We start from the raw sequence: 14,994 nt of genomic DNA, 5'->3' as shown, positions 1-14,994 counted from the left end.
AAAAATATCCATTTACTGCAATAGTCACATTATAAATTACTACATTTTATGTGACCCAAGTACTCAAATGTTCAGAGTGAGGGCGAGGCAAGGTGGAAGGGCAAAAACATTCACACACCTTTGTGCCGTGGCACAGGAATAATAACAATAACAATAACAATAATAATATCAATAACAACAATAACAATAAATTTATTTATACCCAGCCCTCCCCGGCCACAGCTGGGCTCAGGGCGGCTAACATCAGTAAAATTACAGTAAAATCATAATAGGGGAAAGATCCCAATTTAAAATACAGGCTAAAATGCAATTAAAAATGCAGCCTCATTTTAAAAGTAGCCCATAGATCAAAACCGTAAGGGGAGGGGAAAACATAAGGGTCAGACTGAGTCCAAACCAAAGGCCAGGCGGAACAGCTCTGTCTTGCAGGCCCTGCAGAAAGATGTCAAGTCCCACAGGGCCCTAGTCTCTTGTGACAGAGCGTTCCACCAAGTCGGGGCCAGTACTGAAAAGGCCCTGGCCCTAGTTGAGACCAATCTAACCACCTTGCGACTTAGGACCTCCAAAATGTTGTCATTTGTGGAGCTTAAGGTCCTCCGCGGGGCATACCAGGAGAGGCGGTCCCATAGGTACGTGGGTCCTAGGCTGCATAGGGCTTTAAAGGTCAAAACTAGCACCTTAAACCTGACCCTGTACACCACCAAGAGCTAGTGCAGTTGGTAAAGCACTGGATGAATGTGATCCCGCAGCAAGGAAGGATGGAGAGCTTCTCTTGCGTTTGATCTCACTGCAGCAGCAGTGGCGCAGCACCACAAACATATGTGTCATATACTCCATAGTCTGATAGGTGATTTTTGCACATCACCGCCCCCTGGGTCTGAATCTCCAGAGGATGCCAGTTTTCACGAATGCTGAAAACTCCTCCAGTCACATGACAACTTTGCTTCTATGTCTCTGAACCATTGTCACAACTGAGCTCGTGCAGGTTATGTAAGGTTGCCTGAAATTGAAATGTTCGGCAGGACTATGTGTTATTAGTTATATTATGAAACACCAAATACAATACAGCCATTGCAAAGTTGAGCTTCCTGCATAGTAGCATTAGCCTGAGTTTATTGAAGACCTTGGAAATGTAAGCTTCAGGCAAGCTGCTAAGACCTTTTTATTTTGTCAGGCTTGTAGTGTGGGTTAAAGTTCTGTCTCCTGGTTTTTATCGCTGAGTTGTTTTATCACGCTCTTGGTTTTACTGTACGAAATTGATTTTAGAAATATGAACTGTTTTCAGTGCAGCTTGAAGACTTTTCCTGCATGTTATACTTACGTTTGTTTGTGAACTGTTTTATCATATACGCATTTATTTTACTTGTTTTCTTTAATAAACTGCTTCGAGTTTATTTTGGAATACACACGGTTCAAAATTGTCACAGTGCCCACAATATGGATTGCATTATTAAATTTTACATAGCAATCACCATTATTAGAATCAAATAAGAGAACATTTAATATCTATTTTGGAAAGTGGTTTGTCTATCTGTCCCTGTTCTCCTTAGGTTCCGCTGCCTCTCAAGATATCGTCACCAAACTCAGCTGAAGGGTTCCTGATGTGAACAACAACAACAACAAATCAATACATTTTGGAGCTCTAGTTTTTCATTTCCCAACACTTTTTGAGAAATGAAATTCCCACGGGGAGCTCCAGGAAGGGGCCAAAGTTGGAATTCTCGACCAAAGAGAAGGGGATCTACATTACTGAAGACATTGTGTGAATAAGTCCAGAAGTTCAGGGGCAGGAATTCCAAAGGAAACCCGCATTTATCTATTCACAAAATACTACAGCACTGAAGCAGTCAGAATTCAGTAGAGAAATGTTTCTATTACAACTGTCCTCTGGATTCAGCACAGAGAACTGAGGCAGAAAATGATCAGGGAGCGAATTTAGTCCAAGCTGAACATTCCGCAACCGCATGAAATCGCCCACGAGAGAAAGAAGGTCGCTGCTGGACTTGTAACATGGCAGAGAGGGACTTTTACCATGTTAAAAGCAAAGTGGTTAAAGTTAATGCACAGGATGCATCAGCCTGTCAGCCGCTGCCCATCCCAGATGTATGCTATAGAGCTCACAGCCCCACAAATTCTAATAGCAGCCCTCTGAACTGAGAGGAGGGGTCACCTTTGTTCTTTTCTTTTTGCAGGACCATCCACTTGCTATTCAGGGTGCTGACCTGTAATGGAGCGTAGAGCTTTTCAGACGGAATTGCCTTCCGTCCAGAACCTTGCCTTAAGGCCATCTTTGACATGGCACAGACGGCCAAGGACACCTTGCAAAATTTCAGCAGCATGGATGCCTGGTGCTTTTATTAAATGACTGCATTTATTAACATGAACAGGGGAAAAGGAGATGTTACACACAGGTCTTCTGCCCTCTCATGCTGCAGACTACACACACACACACACACACACACACACACACACACACACACACCTCTTTCTTTCTTTTTAAAAAAATCTATAAGGCTTCTCTTGACTTCAAAGTGACTTAACATTTTTCTTCCCCTAAGGGCTCAGCTTGAGGTCATCAGTTTGTGAATGGGCCAGGATTATGCAACCAGGAAGCCAGTTTGCTTGGGCCTCCCCGGGTTAAGTTCTTAAAGTCTCAGTTTAGCACCAGCTGGTGGGAGACAGGGGCAAGGGGAGGAAGCTGGCAATTACATACATTATTTCAAAAGTGAATTTTTAAAAGGGGAGTGCGAACGTTTTCTCTCATGTTAATTGGCACCCCGGGGGGGGGGGGAAGTAGCATGTGGATGATACTATTCAAGTGAAACTGTTTTTGCTGTCTCCAGAAAGTGAACCCTACATATATGATGAGGGGTCTTCTGAACACAGGAAGCTGCCTTATACTAAGGTAGACTGCCAGTCCAAAGAGCTTTTTACACAAATAGGTGTAGAGGTGGATTTATCCCCACTTATATTGCCCAAATTTCTTTACACTGAGATGCCAAGGACTGAAATTAGGATTAGCATGTAAAGTCTTTGTATACGTACTTCCTCCACCCTTGCTGGCTCCCGGCACTCAGGGAAGGGGGATTTGAACCCATAGCTTCACAAGCACAGGTGGAGGGTAATGGAACCAAACTGAACCACTGCGCAAGACAAAAGAGAAGAGATTTTTTCAGAGGATTTTGCTGAGGATTTTCTTTCCCTCGTCCTTCTGCAAAAAGAGGGGCAGTTTGCCAAATGCACTCCAAATATTGCCAACCAGTGTACATTTGTGTGTCGCCATTTTGCTCCTCATAATGTCCCAGGTATGATTCTAAGTCCTCGGCATTGTGGAAAACTGCAAAATGGCAGCCAGATCAACAGATGCCACTGCTGTTACTTTCAACAACAACAGGGTGGTGGTGAAACTCTTAAGAAAAAAAAAGGAAGAAGCTCTGCTATTGCTGATAATGAGCTCTGCCCTTATGCCCTATTTTTGGCTCAGCTGCAGAACATGGAAAGCTGCCTTCCACCAAGTCAGCCCATGGGTCCATCTAGCTCTGTATTGTCTACACGGACTGGCAGTGACCCCTCCAGGTTTTCAGGCAGGGGTCTTTTCCAAGTGATACTTGGATCAAACCTGTGACCTACTGCAGACCCTCCAAGTGTTCCTATTTTACAGGGATGGTCCCAGATTTACAGAAGCCATCCTTGTTTCTGATTTGATCCCGGATTGTCCCGCTTTTCCCTAGGACACCTGCATAATAATAATAATAATAATAATAATAATAATAATAATAATAATAATTTATTTGTACCCCACCCATCTGACTGGGTTTCCCCAGGCACTCTGGGTGGCTCTCAATAGAATATTAAAAACACAACAAAACATCAGACATTAAAAACTTCCCTAAACAGGGCTGCCTCCAGATGTCTTCTAAAAGTCAGATAGTTGTTTATTTCCTTGACATCTGATGGGAGGGCATTCCACAGGGAGGGCGCCACCACCGAGAAGGCCCTCTGCCTGGTTCCCTTTAACTTCACTTCTCACAGTGAGGGAACTGCCAGAAGGCCTTCGGAGCTGCACCTCAGCGTCCGGGCTGAACGATGGGGGTGGCCCCTTCAGGTATACTCAAAGAATTGTTGGAGGGTATGGAGTTATGTGACCCCCCAAGTCATGGAGATAAGCAACTATACAACCTTTAGAAGACATCTGAAGGCAGCCCTGTATAGGGAAGATTTTGTAATTTTTTAAAAAATGTTTTTTATATATGCTGAAAGCTGTCCAGATGATGATGATGATAGAATACAATGTCCCTATTTTCATTGGAGAAATGTTGGAGGGTATGCTACTGCAGATGCTCCACCACTGAACTACGGCCCCCTCCCCCAAACCCATGAGAAACATGCCAAATAAAGTGGTTTTGGGTTGGCTCACCATGCTTGAACTTCGAGGCAAGGAGGCGGATTTCCTAGCAGGCATTCCATCCCTTTGCAAAATGATGGTTTCTCCCGGCAGGACAGGCCTGACTTCGCATGAAATCCCATCGCCGTATCTCTCACGGGGAGGGCCTGTATCCAAAGACAAGGACTTCTCCAGCTTGCGCAACCGCGCTCTAGCCACCAGGTCATCGCTCCTCAAGCTCTCCAGGTCCATCTCTTGGTGTGACTTCCGGGCCACCGCATCGGCTTTCCAGCCCTCGGGGGTCTTCTTCTTCATCCGCAAGTCATCCAGGCTTCTGCCGCCCGAGCCCAGGCTACTCTTCAGCTTGGCGGCCCGGAAAGCTCTCAGACTCACAGGGTCAAGCACCCTGAACGTGACCTCGTTCAGGAACTGTGAGAACTTGAGCTTGGCCTCGATCTTCTCTTCCACGACAGACAAGGAGCTTGAGGAGCCTTGGCTCAGTGCGCTGAGGTCAGAGGCAGACGAGCTGCTTCTCTTCTGCACCTTCCGCCTCTGCAGCTTCTGGCTGGTGTTCCCTGTTTTGGCTGGGTAGAGTGAAGCGTGCTCCAGACCATGAATGTTTTCACCCCATTTCTGGTTGTGTTTCAATCGATGGGATTGATAACCTTCATCCTTATTTTTGCTTTTAACAAAGCTTTTAGCCTCTGACCTTCCGCCACTTTGGAGCTCAAAGCTGTCCTCGCTGGAGCTGCAGGGTTTGGAATAGCTCGCCATACCCAACATGCTCAAATGTCTGCTGTCTAGGCTGCTTCCAGCTTCAGAGGCACGGAGATAGGCAGCAGCACTGCAACATGGTCGTTCTTCAGCCATCCCCCTAGGCCCTTCTGGCTTGTGGAGTCTCCCGTGTGCCCCACTCTCTGCCTTGATGTGTGTTGGAGATCCTTTGGACAACAGCTCCATGGGATCTTTTCTTTTACGTATCAGAATGTTAACCTATTGCCAGCAAAATGGCATCTCCCTCTTCTTCATCATCCATGCAAAAGGGCTGTTTCCTTGGCAAAATACACCCCTGGTCCAGCTGCCACAGTTCACAATCCCTAGTCACACATATCCACCAAAATTAGATCAATAGCAAATTTGCATCATTTTAATTAGTTGTACCAATCAACTAAATCCATAGTACATGCAATCTCCCACCTCCTGCCCCGGTCCCCGCCACTGAGAAACGTGGGTTTCCATCGATCAAGACAAGCATTTGATATATTCCTGCCTGTTGAACTGTGAACTCATCTACATTGATGTGAATCAATTCACACTAAGTAAGCTCTGGGGCAGTAACATTGCAGGGCTTTTTTTAAATAAGTCAGATACTAAAGAAGGTCATATGATGGTATGAAATGCCCTGCTCTTTGTTAATGCAATCTGCTCTGTTATAAAACACACACACAAATCTATGAGGACCCATCAGGCCTTGGAATAAGATGTTTAGGGGGATGATCTGCCCCCCCCATTGCAGCAGTGTCCATGCACAGAGGATTCCCCTTCAATGTACATGCAATGGGGGACATGCAAAGACACTGTTACCCATAATATTTCATGGAATGGGAAGTCACATCCAGCCAGTCCATCCTCTCCACCCAATGTTCTGGTGCTCTCGGGAAGACGTAACTTGCACTGAGTGGAGGAAGAGGTCTGATCACATGGGAGGCCCACAAAGACCTCACACTCTCTCTAATATTCTGATGTGTTGACTTTGTGTTTTCTCATCCCATAGGATCTACTGATCTTAAGGGAATCTTCCATATGTGGACACTGAACCCTGGGTGGGGCTTCGTTTTGCCTTTAGTTTCTGTGCGTTATTTATCATTTTTGTTGAAAACGTTGAGAATTATGATTATATTCACTGAAAGGATTCTTATTGCATTGGCTTAGAAACTCAAATGATGATCAGCTGTGAGTCGAACCAAAATTGCCCTTCCTGGACAGAGATAACCTGCTCACATCTTGTAAAAGTAAAAAAGCAAACTCTGTGGCACAATATTACCTAAAGACCCAAAACTCTTGAGAATTGCCAGGCAATATCAACACCTGCTGATTTTATATGTATATGAGAACAGGTGGTATCCAACAGCTATGAATCCCTAATCAGTCAATTAACCCATCTCATTTACCACTTTTCTTGAAATTACAGTTTGATCTTTATGCTGTTGAATTGCCTTTCTTTCCCACCCCTCACTGATGACTTCCTGGTGTTGCCTGTAGCATGATCAGGGTTCCTTTCCTTTCCAAACACTATCACACAGAAGAAGAAGCTGAAATGCTGTACAACTTCACAAGGGTCTGGGAAAGTTCACCACTCTGCATCAAAACGGTCTTGTGAAGGTTCTTCGGGATTTCTTACAAACTGCGTGCCCCAGGATCCCTTGCGACACAACGAGAGTGAAGGTATCTCCCTTGGCAAATCAGCATTCCACCTGCATAGCTTGGCACCTTGGAGGACTAAGAAAGATGCATTCTGAGGCACTTATTGGGAATACATTGCCAGCTTGATCACGGAGGGTATATAAAGAATTTGGGCAAAGGTTAATTGAAGCTTATTTAGGTTCCAAATGACATTTGAGAGAGCTTTTCTGAACACCTCCAGGTCTGAGCAAAGGCAGAACCAGACTGAAGGATCCCACCACCACCAAGATTAATTGATTCAGTGGGATGACTCTGCAAACCATAGATCAAAGAGTTTCAAATGGGTGCCCCTGTACTGTGAAAAGAAATTAAGACTTTTGTGCTTGGGAGGTAGGGGCAAAGATTTGTCCTTTTCCTTTGAACTGGGCTTACGTTTAAATTTTTTTTTTAAGGGCTTTGTTTTCCTGGGAATAGTATCACGAGCAAATGAAATCTCCTGTAGCAAAAGGAGGAGAACTGCCGCCAAGGTTGTTATGACAACTGGAAGTTTCCTAAAGAAGTGCTCAGAAAGATGTTTTCGTTTTGTGGCAAGAACTGTTAACCACCGCCTGCAGTTACCTTGTAAAAAAATATTTTCCCTCCTGGTCCTGCAAAAGTGCTGGTGGCAACATTTGCAGGTTAAATCAATCAGCACCCTGCTCCTATGAATTTTGAAGATACGATACCCATAGCTGTCAGTGCAGCTCGACGGGCACCTGTCAGCTGGGCCTATCACATGCGTAGTTTTAATCTCATTTGGCCATTATTTTTCACTAGCAAAAGATTGGTCACTGTTATGATGTGTGTGGTGTATTTGCAGAAAGGGTTGGTATACTGCAAGATACTGCATTGCCCTTGTCAATTTATTTATATATACTGCATTTTCCACAGTAAATCTGTGGTAAGAGTGGTTCCAAATCAAAATCTCAATACAGCAACATAATGGCAATACATAAGGGGACTGCAACAGAACAATAAAATATCAATAATCAATAGCTGCTCATTTGTTTAACATGCATAAACATTTAACCAAGCATAGAGCTTACTGATATGTCAAGTCAAAATACCTATGAAGGACCAGGTGCGCAGCTTGGGAGTCATTTTGGACTCAAAGCTGTCCATGGAGGCGCAGGTTAATTCTGTGTCCAGGGCAGCTGTCTACCAGCTCCATCTGGTACGCAGGCTGAGACCCTACCTGCCCAAAGGTGACTATGTGGTGGTGGTGCTCATCTCGCTTTCAGGCCCAGGGAACCGGTGTTGGTTCACAGCCATCTTTCTGGGTCATGTGACCAGCATGAATAAACCGCTTCTGGCACAACGGAACACCATGACGAGTGCCATTTACTTGCTGCAGCGGTACCTATTTATCTACTTGCACAGGTCTGCTTTTGAACTGCTAGGTTGGCAGAAGTTGGGACAAAGCAACAGGAGCTCACCCTGCTGTGCAGATTCAAACTGCTACCTTCCAATCAGTAAGCCCAAGAAGCTCAATAGTTTAGACCACAGAGCCAGCCTCTGTGAGGGTGGAGCAACACAGATGAAACCAACCATCCTCTGATGGCAACCAGAGAGTCTCTCTCCCATCACAGTTCTGGAAATAGCTCCCTTATGAGGGTTCTCATCCCTCACAGAAGCTCCCTGTCAGAGGTTCCTAGGGCTGGAGGGGAGGGCAGTGTCAGGGACCGGCTGAATGAGGAACAGTGGTAGACCATAAGCAGAAGTTTCATTCATTTCATAGTAGATCCCCAAGGAGGACATAGAAGAAGAAGAAGAAGACATGGACACCAGATTGTGGTGGTGCGACACTGGGGAGCAGTTAGAAGCAGGAGAATTGAGCCATCAATGAGAGTCTGAAGGAGGAGGACCTTCCAGGACAGGGCTGGAGGCTGGGAGTCTGAATGTCAGCACAGACTAAGACAGAGGGGTCAGAGATTGACCCTTCTACCCAGCAGCTGGACCGTCCCAGTCCTGCTGGCTCTCCTCCCCCTCTGACACCCTGCTCAAGGAGAGTCCTGAACAAACAGGCCCAGAGGAGGAGCCCACCCCCTCGGTGCAGTTTCCATCTGCGTGGGAGGGATCCAGATTGAGAGACTAGATGGGGAAGGATGGGGACAGTGGTCAGTTTCAGGAACGCCTTGTCAGGAGTGCGTGCTGGAGCCAGGGCCTGTGACTGGTAAGGCCTCGCAGGACTGGGGCCTTCCTGAGTTTGGCCTTGGGAGGGCAAGGTGTGGCCGCACAGGTGAGACTTGGCAGAAGACTCGTAGCACCTGGTGGCAAGGGCTGGGAGGGGTATATAAGACCAGCATTTCCTTCTGACTCTTTGCCACGGCAACACGCTACCCACCTAGCTGTGCTTTGGCTTCCTGACTCCTGGTTTCCTGACCCTCGGACTCTTGGCTTCCTGACTCCTGGTTTCCTGATTCGTGGACTCTTGGCTTCCTGACCCAGGACTGCTGATTCCTGCTTCCCGACCTCTATTCCGGTCCTGACGTACCAAGCCGGGACTCCGACTGCCCGTAACCTGGACCGTGACACGCCTTAAGCTAAATGAGATGAGACAGAGGAACTCTGCTATGCTGTTGCTTTCCGTGAACAAAAGCTAATTGCATTTCATGCCTCACATTCTTTCCTGTCTTGAGGATGACCTATGCACACCTGACAGTTCCTTGACAGGCAGGGCAGGTGGAAAAAGCCACCTGCTGGTGACCAATGCAGAGTCTCTCACCTCCAGGGGCAGCAGGTCCTGGTTTGCTGCCTGTGGCTAAATGGGAATGTGATGCCCTGCCACCAGCAGAGCCTCCCATGCCTGGGTTGCGTGGCGATGCCTATGAAGTGGCAGCAAGGTCTCGTGAGATCTCATGAAGTGCATGAGATCTCACGAGATTTTGTGGGCTTCTGCTGCCTGAGGTGGCTGCCTCAGCCCACCTCACAGGCTCACCCCTTTCTCCATATTGCTAATTCCAGTAAAACAGAAATGCCCCTTCCATGGCTGCCATTTTGTAACTGGCACCTTCAGCATTCAAAATTCACACTGTGCAAACTAGTCCAAAAAGGTTGGTGACCACTGTTTTAGCAGAGGTTCAGACCATGGGGATCCAAAGTTCAGCCCCAAAATCTGTCCCCCGGGGTGGGGGGTGGGAATGAAACCTAAATGTGAAAGGGGAAGAAAGGAAACCGAATAAATTATGGGAAATAGGAAATGAAAGAGAACTGTCCTGCTCTTCCGATTGGCCACTATGGTGGGAAAGTGAGTGGAAATAATGTAGCTAATTAAATACAGTTAAATATGGTAAAGTGCTGTTGGAGAAAATAAAAATTGCTGAAATACAGCCCAAGACTCCAGAAGCTCAACCGAGAGGGCTGGAAATGGCTCTACTGCTAAATAGGGAAATCATCTAGACTAGAATTAGCTAGATTATTTCCATTTGAAAATTATGGTTAATTGTTCACACTCTTTTAAAATTACCTTTTGCTTCTAAATATATATATATATCCATAAAAACCATGAATGTACTGCTTGTAGGAAAAACGAATTTAATTCTGGTTTTAACTACTTTTATCAATTTAATTCCTATATTTATATAGGAATTATATAGTAAGTCTTCAACTTTTTCAGATCCAGGGCCCACCTGTAATCCAAACAAGCATTTGGGAGCCTTTTTATTAATGCTTTACCACACATTTGTTATGCTGGCAATATTACTGTTGCAACTCACCTTAGATGAGTCTACAATACAGCAGTGGGTTCTTTCCCACTAGTTGAAGACTAATGGTCTAAGCAGTTTATCTGAAAACCTGTTAGTCTTCCCACCCCCGTTTCCTTGCCACAGTCCCCAGAGAGTTGGCTGGGCCAGGAATCAAATTCCAGAGATTAGAGGGCAGAGGAGTAAAGATATTCACTTGGTGGTAGAATTGAAGACCAAAGTAGGAGGGACTGGGTTAGCAGGTTTGCTAGCCTCCCCTCTTATGGGGCAGGCTACTGTCTTAGACAGATATGATTCATCAAGGTGGATAGCTCAGTATGCTACAACAGCAGCAAGAATACTTATTGCAAAGTACTGGAAGACACAAGATTTACCCACTCTGGAAGAATGGCAGATGAAGCTGATGGACTATATGGAATTGGCAGAAACGACTGGCAAAATCCGAGACCAGGGAGAAGAAATGGTGGAGGAAGATTGGAAGAAATTTAAAGACTATCTGCAGAAATACTGTAAAATTAATGAATGTTAAAATGATGTTGGACTGAAAAGAAGTGGTTTTGGTAATAAGGTTAATAAGAATAGGTAAATATAGATAGTTATACGGATGAAAATGTATAGTTATAATAGGTTAAGTATAGAGCAAAGTCAAATGAAAGAGGGTAAGGATTTGCTGAAAAGACTTGGAAAACGGGAATACAAAAGGGGAGGTGTGAGGAGGTCAAGGAAATAAGCAAACGAGATCAAAGATGCTGAAAAATGGATTTATTCTTTTTTAAAATATATCTTTTTTCCTTCTTTTTCCTATTTCCTTTTTTTCCTTCTTGCTAGGTTGCCTTTTTGTCAACTTTCTTGTTAGCTTGTGTTTGTTAGTTTTTGTTAGTTTTTTCTTTATGTGTAATTTTTTGTATAATCTCAATAAATATTTTTTTAAAAATAAAGCGTGGTGCTAATAACACCAAGGTTGCAGGGTCAGGATAGCTGCATATCCCTGCATTGCAGAGAGTTGGATCAGAACATCTTCAGGGTCCCTTCCAACTCTGATTCTATGATTTGAAATACTGCTATCAGGAAATACTTTCCAATGAAGTGTATTTTACGATGAAGACAGATTGATGTCTACTAAATGAAAAATCAGCTATTAAACATTCTCATCATTTTTGGATCTCTTACACTGCACAGAGTTGCTTTTTTGGGGTGGCTCTTTCCCCTCCTGGTGTTACTGTTCTTCTCAAGCAGAAGGAGCTCACTGGGTGGAGAGGAACTGTTACACTAGCTTCCTGGCAGGTGAGCCATGGTTGCTCTCTGGGAGAGAGAGTGGTGAGGTCAGTGCAGTGCAAACACACTGGCAGGAACACTGGATTGGCTCCTCCAATGTGTTTGTTCTATGCTGGCCTCCACATTGCCTTACGCTTTCCCTTTGTGGTTAGCAACAGTAACCCATCTGCCAGGAAGCTAGCCTACGGTTCTGCCCCAGCCAGTGAGCTGCTTCTCTTTTTGTGTTACATATGGGAGAACTGAGGTTGCAATTGTAACTTATCCAAGGGTGGCTATGATTAAGATCCCGTCTCCCAAACCATGATGCTGTCAACTAGGCTAAATGGCTCTTGTTAATACTGAATGATGAGGGGTGGGTGGGTTGATTGGATGAATGAACGCTTGGAATAGTGAAATTGTTGCTTCAAATATCTGCCGAGCCATTCTACAGAAATAGCAGAAGGAGAGCCAATTAGAATGAAACCGGCTCTGCTTGCATATAGCCAAGATGGGAGGGTTCGCCAGGCTATCAAAGGCAGCATGGGAGTCCCCAACAGGAAAGAGTAATTCCACATGCCAATGGGAATGTCACATTGACGGGAAGAGACATTCAAAAGGCAAGCTGAACATCGCGGTGTTGCTTTTCCCCTGTAGCTTTTGGCTTGGCTCTCCTCCTTGAGTCACTTGCAGCCAGTTGGACTTCTGATTGTTCTCCTGAGTGGGGTAAAAATGTCAGAGCTCACTGTACGAGAGCATGTTGGAAATAAATAGCAACCATGGGGGAAATGGTAGGTAAATGTCATTTTTGATTACTTGATTGTCTTGAGAAAGAAAGAAAGAAATGCATGGAGGGAAAATAACACTTGACAAGCTTCTGAAAAGAAGTGATGTGGAATTTGCTTCAAGACTCCCTCTAGCACAAGCAGTCGTCCACAAAAGCAGTGAAGCACAGTTTCAGCACGGGGCAAAGTGTTTTGAGCAAAGGACCGTGGCATTCAGGCTGTCCACCAATCCTAAGAACCCATAAATAAGACTGCAATATGCAGACATAGTGCTGTTCTACTAATCTGTGGTGTGACCACATTTGGAATATTGTGTAAAGTTCTGGTTGCCTCACCTCAGAAAGGATATTGCAGAGTTAGAAAAGGGCAGCCAAAATGATCAAGAGAAATTCTTCTGCAGCGTTTCAGACTTTCAAGTTTGTAAGGCAAGTAGGAGGTGGCACGGTCCATAAAATTATGCGTGGCATAAAGGAAGAGGATACAGAAATGTTGTTCTCCCTCTCTCATAACACTAGATATTGTGGGCACATAATGAAGCTGAATGTTGGAAGATTCAGGATAGACAAAAGAAAGGACTTCTTAATGTGGCCCATCTTTAAACTGTGGAACCACAGAACTTGCAGCGATGACTACCAACTTGTTGTTGTTGTTTAGTTGTGTCCGACTCTTCGTGACCCCATGGACCAGAGCACGCCAGGTACTCCTGTCTTCCACTGCCTCCCGCAGTTTGGTCAAACTCATGCTGGTAGCTTCGAGAACACTATCCAACCATCTCGTCCTCTGTCCTCCCCTTCTCCTTGTGCCCTCCATCTTTCCCCAAATCAAGGTCTTTTCCAGGGAGTCTTCTCTTCTCATGAGGTGGCCAAAGTATTGGAGCCTCAGCTTCAGGTTCTGTCCTTCCAGTGAGCACTCAGGGCTGATTTCCTTCAGAATGGATAGGTTTGATCTTCTTGCAGTCCATGGGACTCTCAAGAGTCTCCTCCAGCACCATAATTCAAAAGCATCAATTCTTTGGCGATCAGCCTTCTTTATGGTCCTGCTCTCACTTCCATACATCACTACTGGGAAAACCATAGCTTTAACTATACGGACCTTTGTTGGCAAGGTGATGACTACTAACTTGGATGGCTCTAAAAGAGGATTAGGCAAATTCATGGAGCATTAAAGCTATCAGTGGCTACTAGCCATGATGGCTATACTCTGCCTCCACTGTCAGAGGCAGTAATGCTTCCAAGTACCAGGGCTGAAAACTGCAGGAGGGCGGATTGCTTTTCTACCCTGGTCTTGCTTTAGGGTTTCCACAGGCATCTGGCTGGCCACTCGAGGAACAGGATGCAGGACCAGTGGTGTAGCATGGGTTGCCAGAGCCTGGGGCTGTGTGGAAGGGTGGGTGGGAAGGGAACAGAGTATACATGCACATTCAACTGCCTAATGGTATCTGCATCACCCAGAAGATCATAGCGGCAGAGATAAGAAAAGAAGAGTTGTTCCATTGTCTGGAGAGGTCACTTCACAAGGAGAAGCTGTTTTCAATGGAGTCCAGTGATGGAAGTGCGCAGCTGTATTGAGGCAGCAGTGGGTGTTGAAATTTTGCACCCCTAACCATTTTGTGCCTGGGGCAACCGCTTCTGTGCCCCCCCCCCCGCTACGCCATTGTGCAGGATTAGATGGGCTTCACCCAGCAAGGCTCTTTTATATTCTTAAATGGACCACAAGTCGGTGTAGCTGTTTGAGAACTATTTATGAATTTTGAAAAACACTGAGATTTACATGATGCCTACCTTATTCTGTTTTCTGCTCCAGGCAAAGTCCTTGTTATTATTTTGTGAGCCTTTTATTGTATAATTTTAAACACACTGACAGTTTTATGCTGCTTTGTGATCTTCTGGCCTTTTAGTTTGCTATGTTTTGCTTATACTTACATTTTAATTGCTTTAGTCTTTTTTTGTAAACCACCCTGGGAATATGGCATAAAAATACCTAGAATGGATAAATAAGAAAAAACAGTTTGGCAAAATATTTCATCTCACTGGGGCCAGTTAGTTCAATGCACCGGTTAAGTTACTGAATTGAAGCTTCCAAAATGCCTTTAGAGCAGGCCTAGGCAAACTCAGCCCTCCAGAAGTTTTGGGACTACAACTCCCATCATCCCTAGCTAACAGGGCCAGTGGTCAGGGATGATGGGAGTTGTAGTCCCAAAACACCTGGAGGGCTGAGTTTCCCTACAAGAACCTTCTTCTAGTTGGGAGTTAGCATTGCTTAATCTTTGCCAAAGGTTCTGTGGCCACATGTGCACACCCCATGCAACAAATCATAGCAGTGGAAGGCAATCAAAGGTCTGACTTTTCCACACTGCCTTAATTATAGTAATATGAGCCCAAATTGCAGGTTCTGGGGAAACAGGAGGCCTGGCTTGCTTATTCACTCT

The 14,994-nt window shown here is 45.1% G+C and overlaps 2 protein-coding genes across 2 annotated transcripts in view; one reads left to right on the top strand and one right to left on the bottom strand.

Annotated features, from left to right (window-relative positions):
• Positions 1–5,173, bottom strand: part of BEGAIN (brain enriched guanylate kinase associated) — a 224,211-nt gene extending 219,038 nt beyond the window's left edge. Inside the window, exon 1 of the mRNA XM_082220280.1 lies at positions 4,418–5,173. Coding sequence (XP_082076406.1) covers positions 4,418–5,167 — 750 coding nt within the window. The 5' untranslated portion in view covers positions 5,168–5,173. The remainder of the gene's footprint in view (positions 1–4,417) is intronic.
• Positions 1–14,994, top strand: part of WDR25 (WD repeat domain 25) — a 423,366-nt gene that overhangs the window by 343,708 nt on the left and 64,664 nt on the right. The gene's annotated exons all lie outside the window — the stretch shown is intronic.

This window comes from Podarcis vaucheri (genome assembly GCF_965113315.1).
Source record: "Podarcis vaucheri genome assembly, chromosome: 1".
NCBI lineage: Eukaryota > Metazoa > Chordata > Lepidosauria > Squamata > Lacertidae > Podarcis > Podarcis vaucheri.
This window is presented reverse-complemented; position numbering and strand designations above follow the sequence as displayed.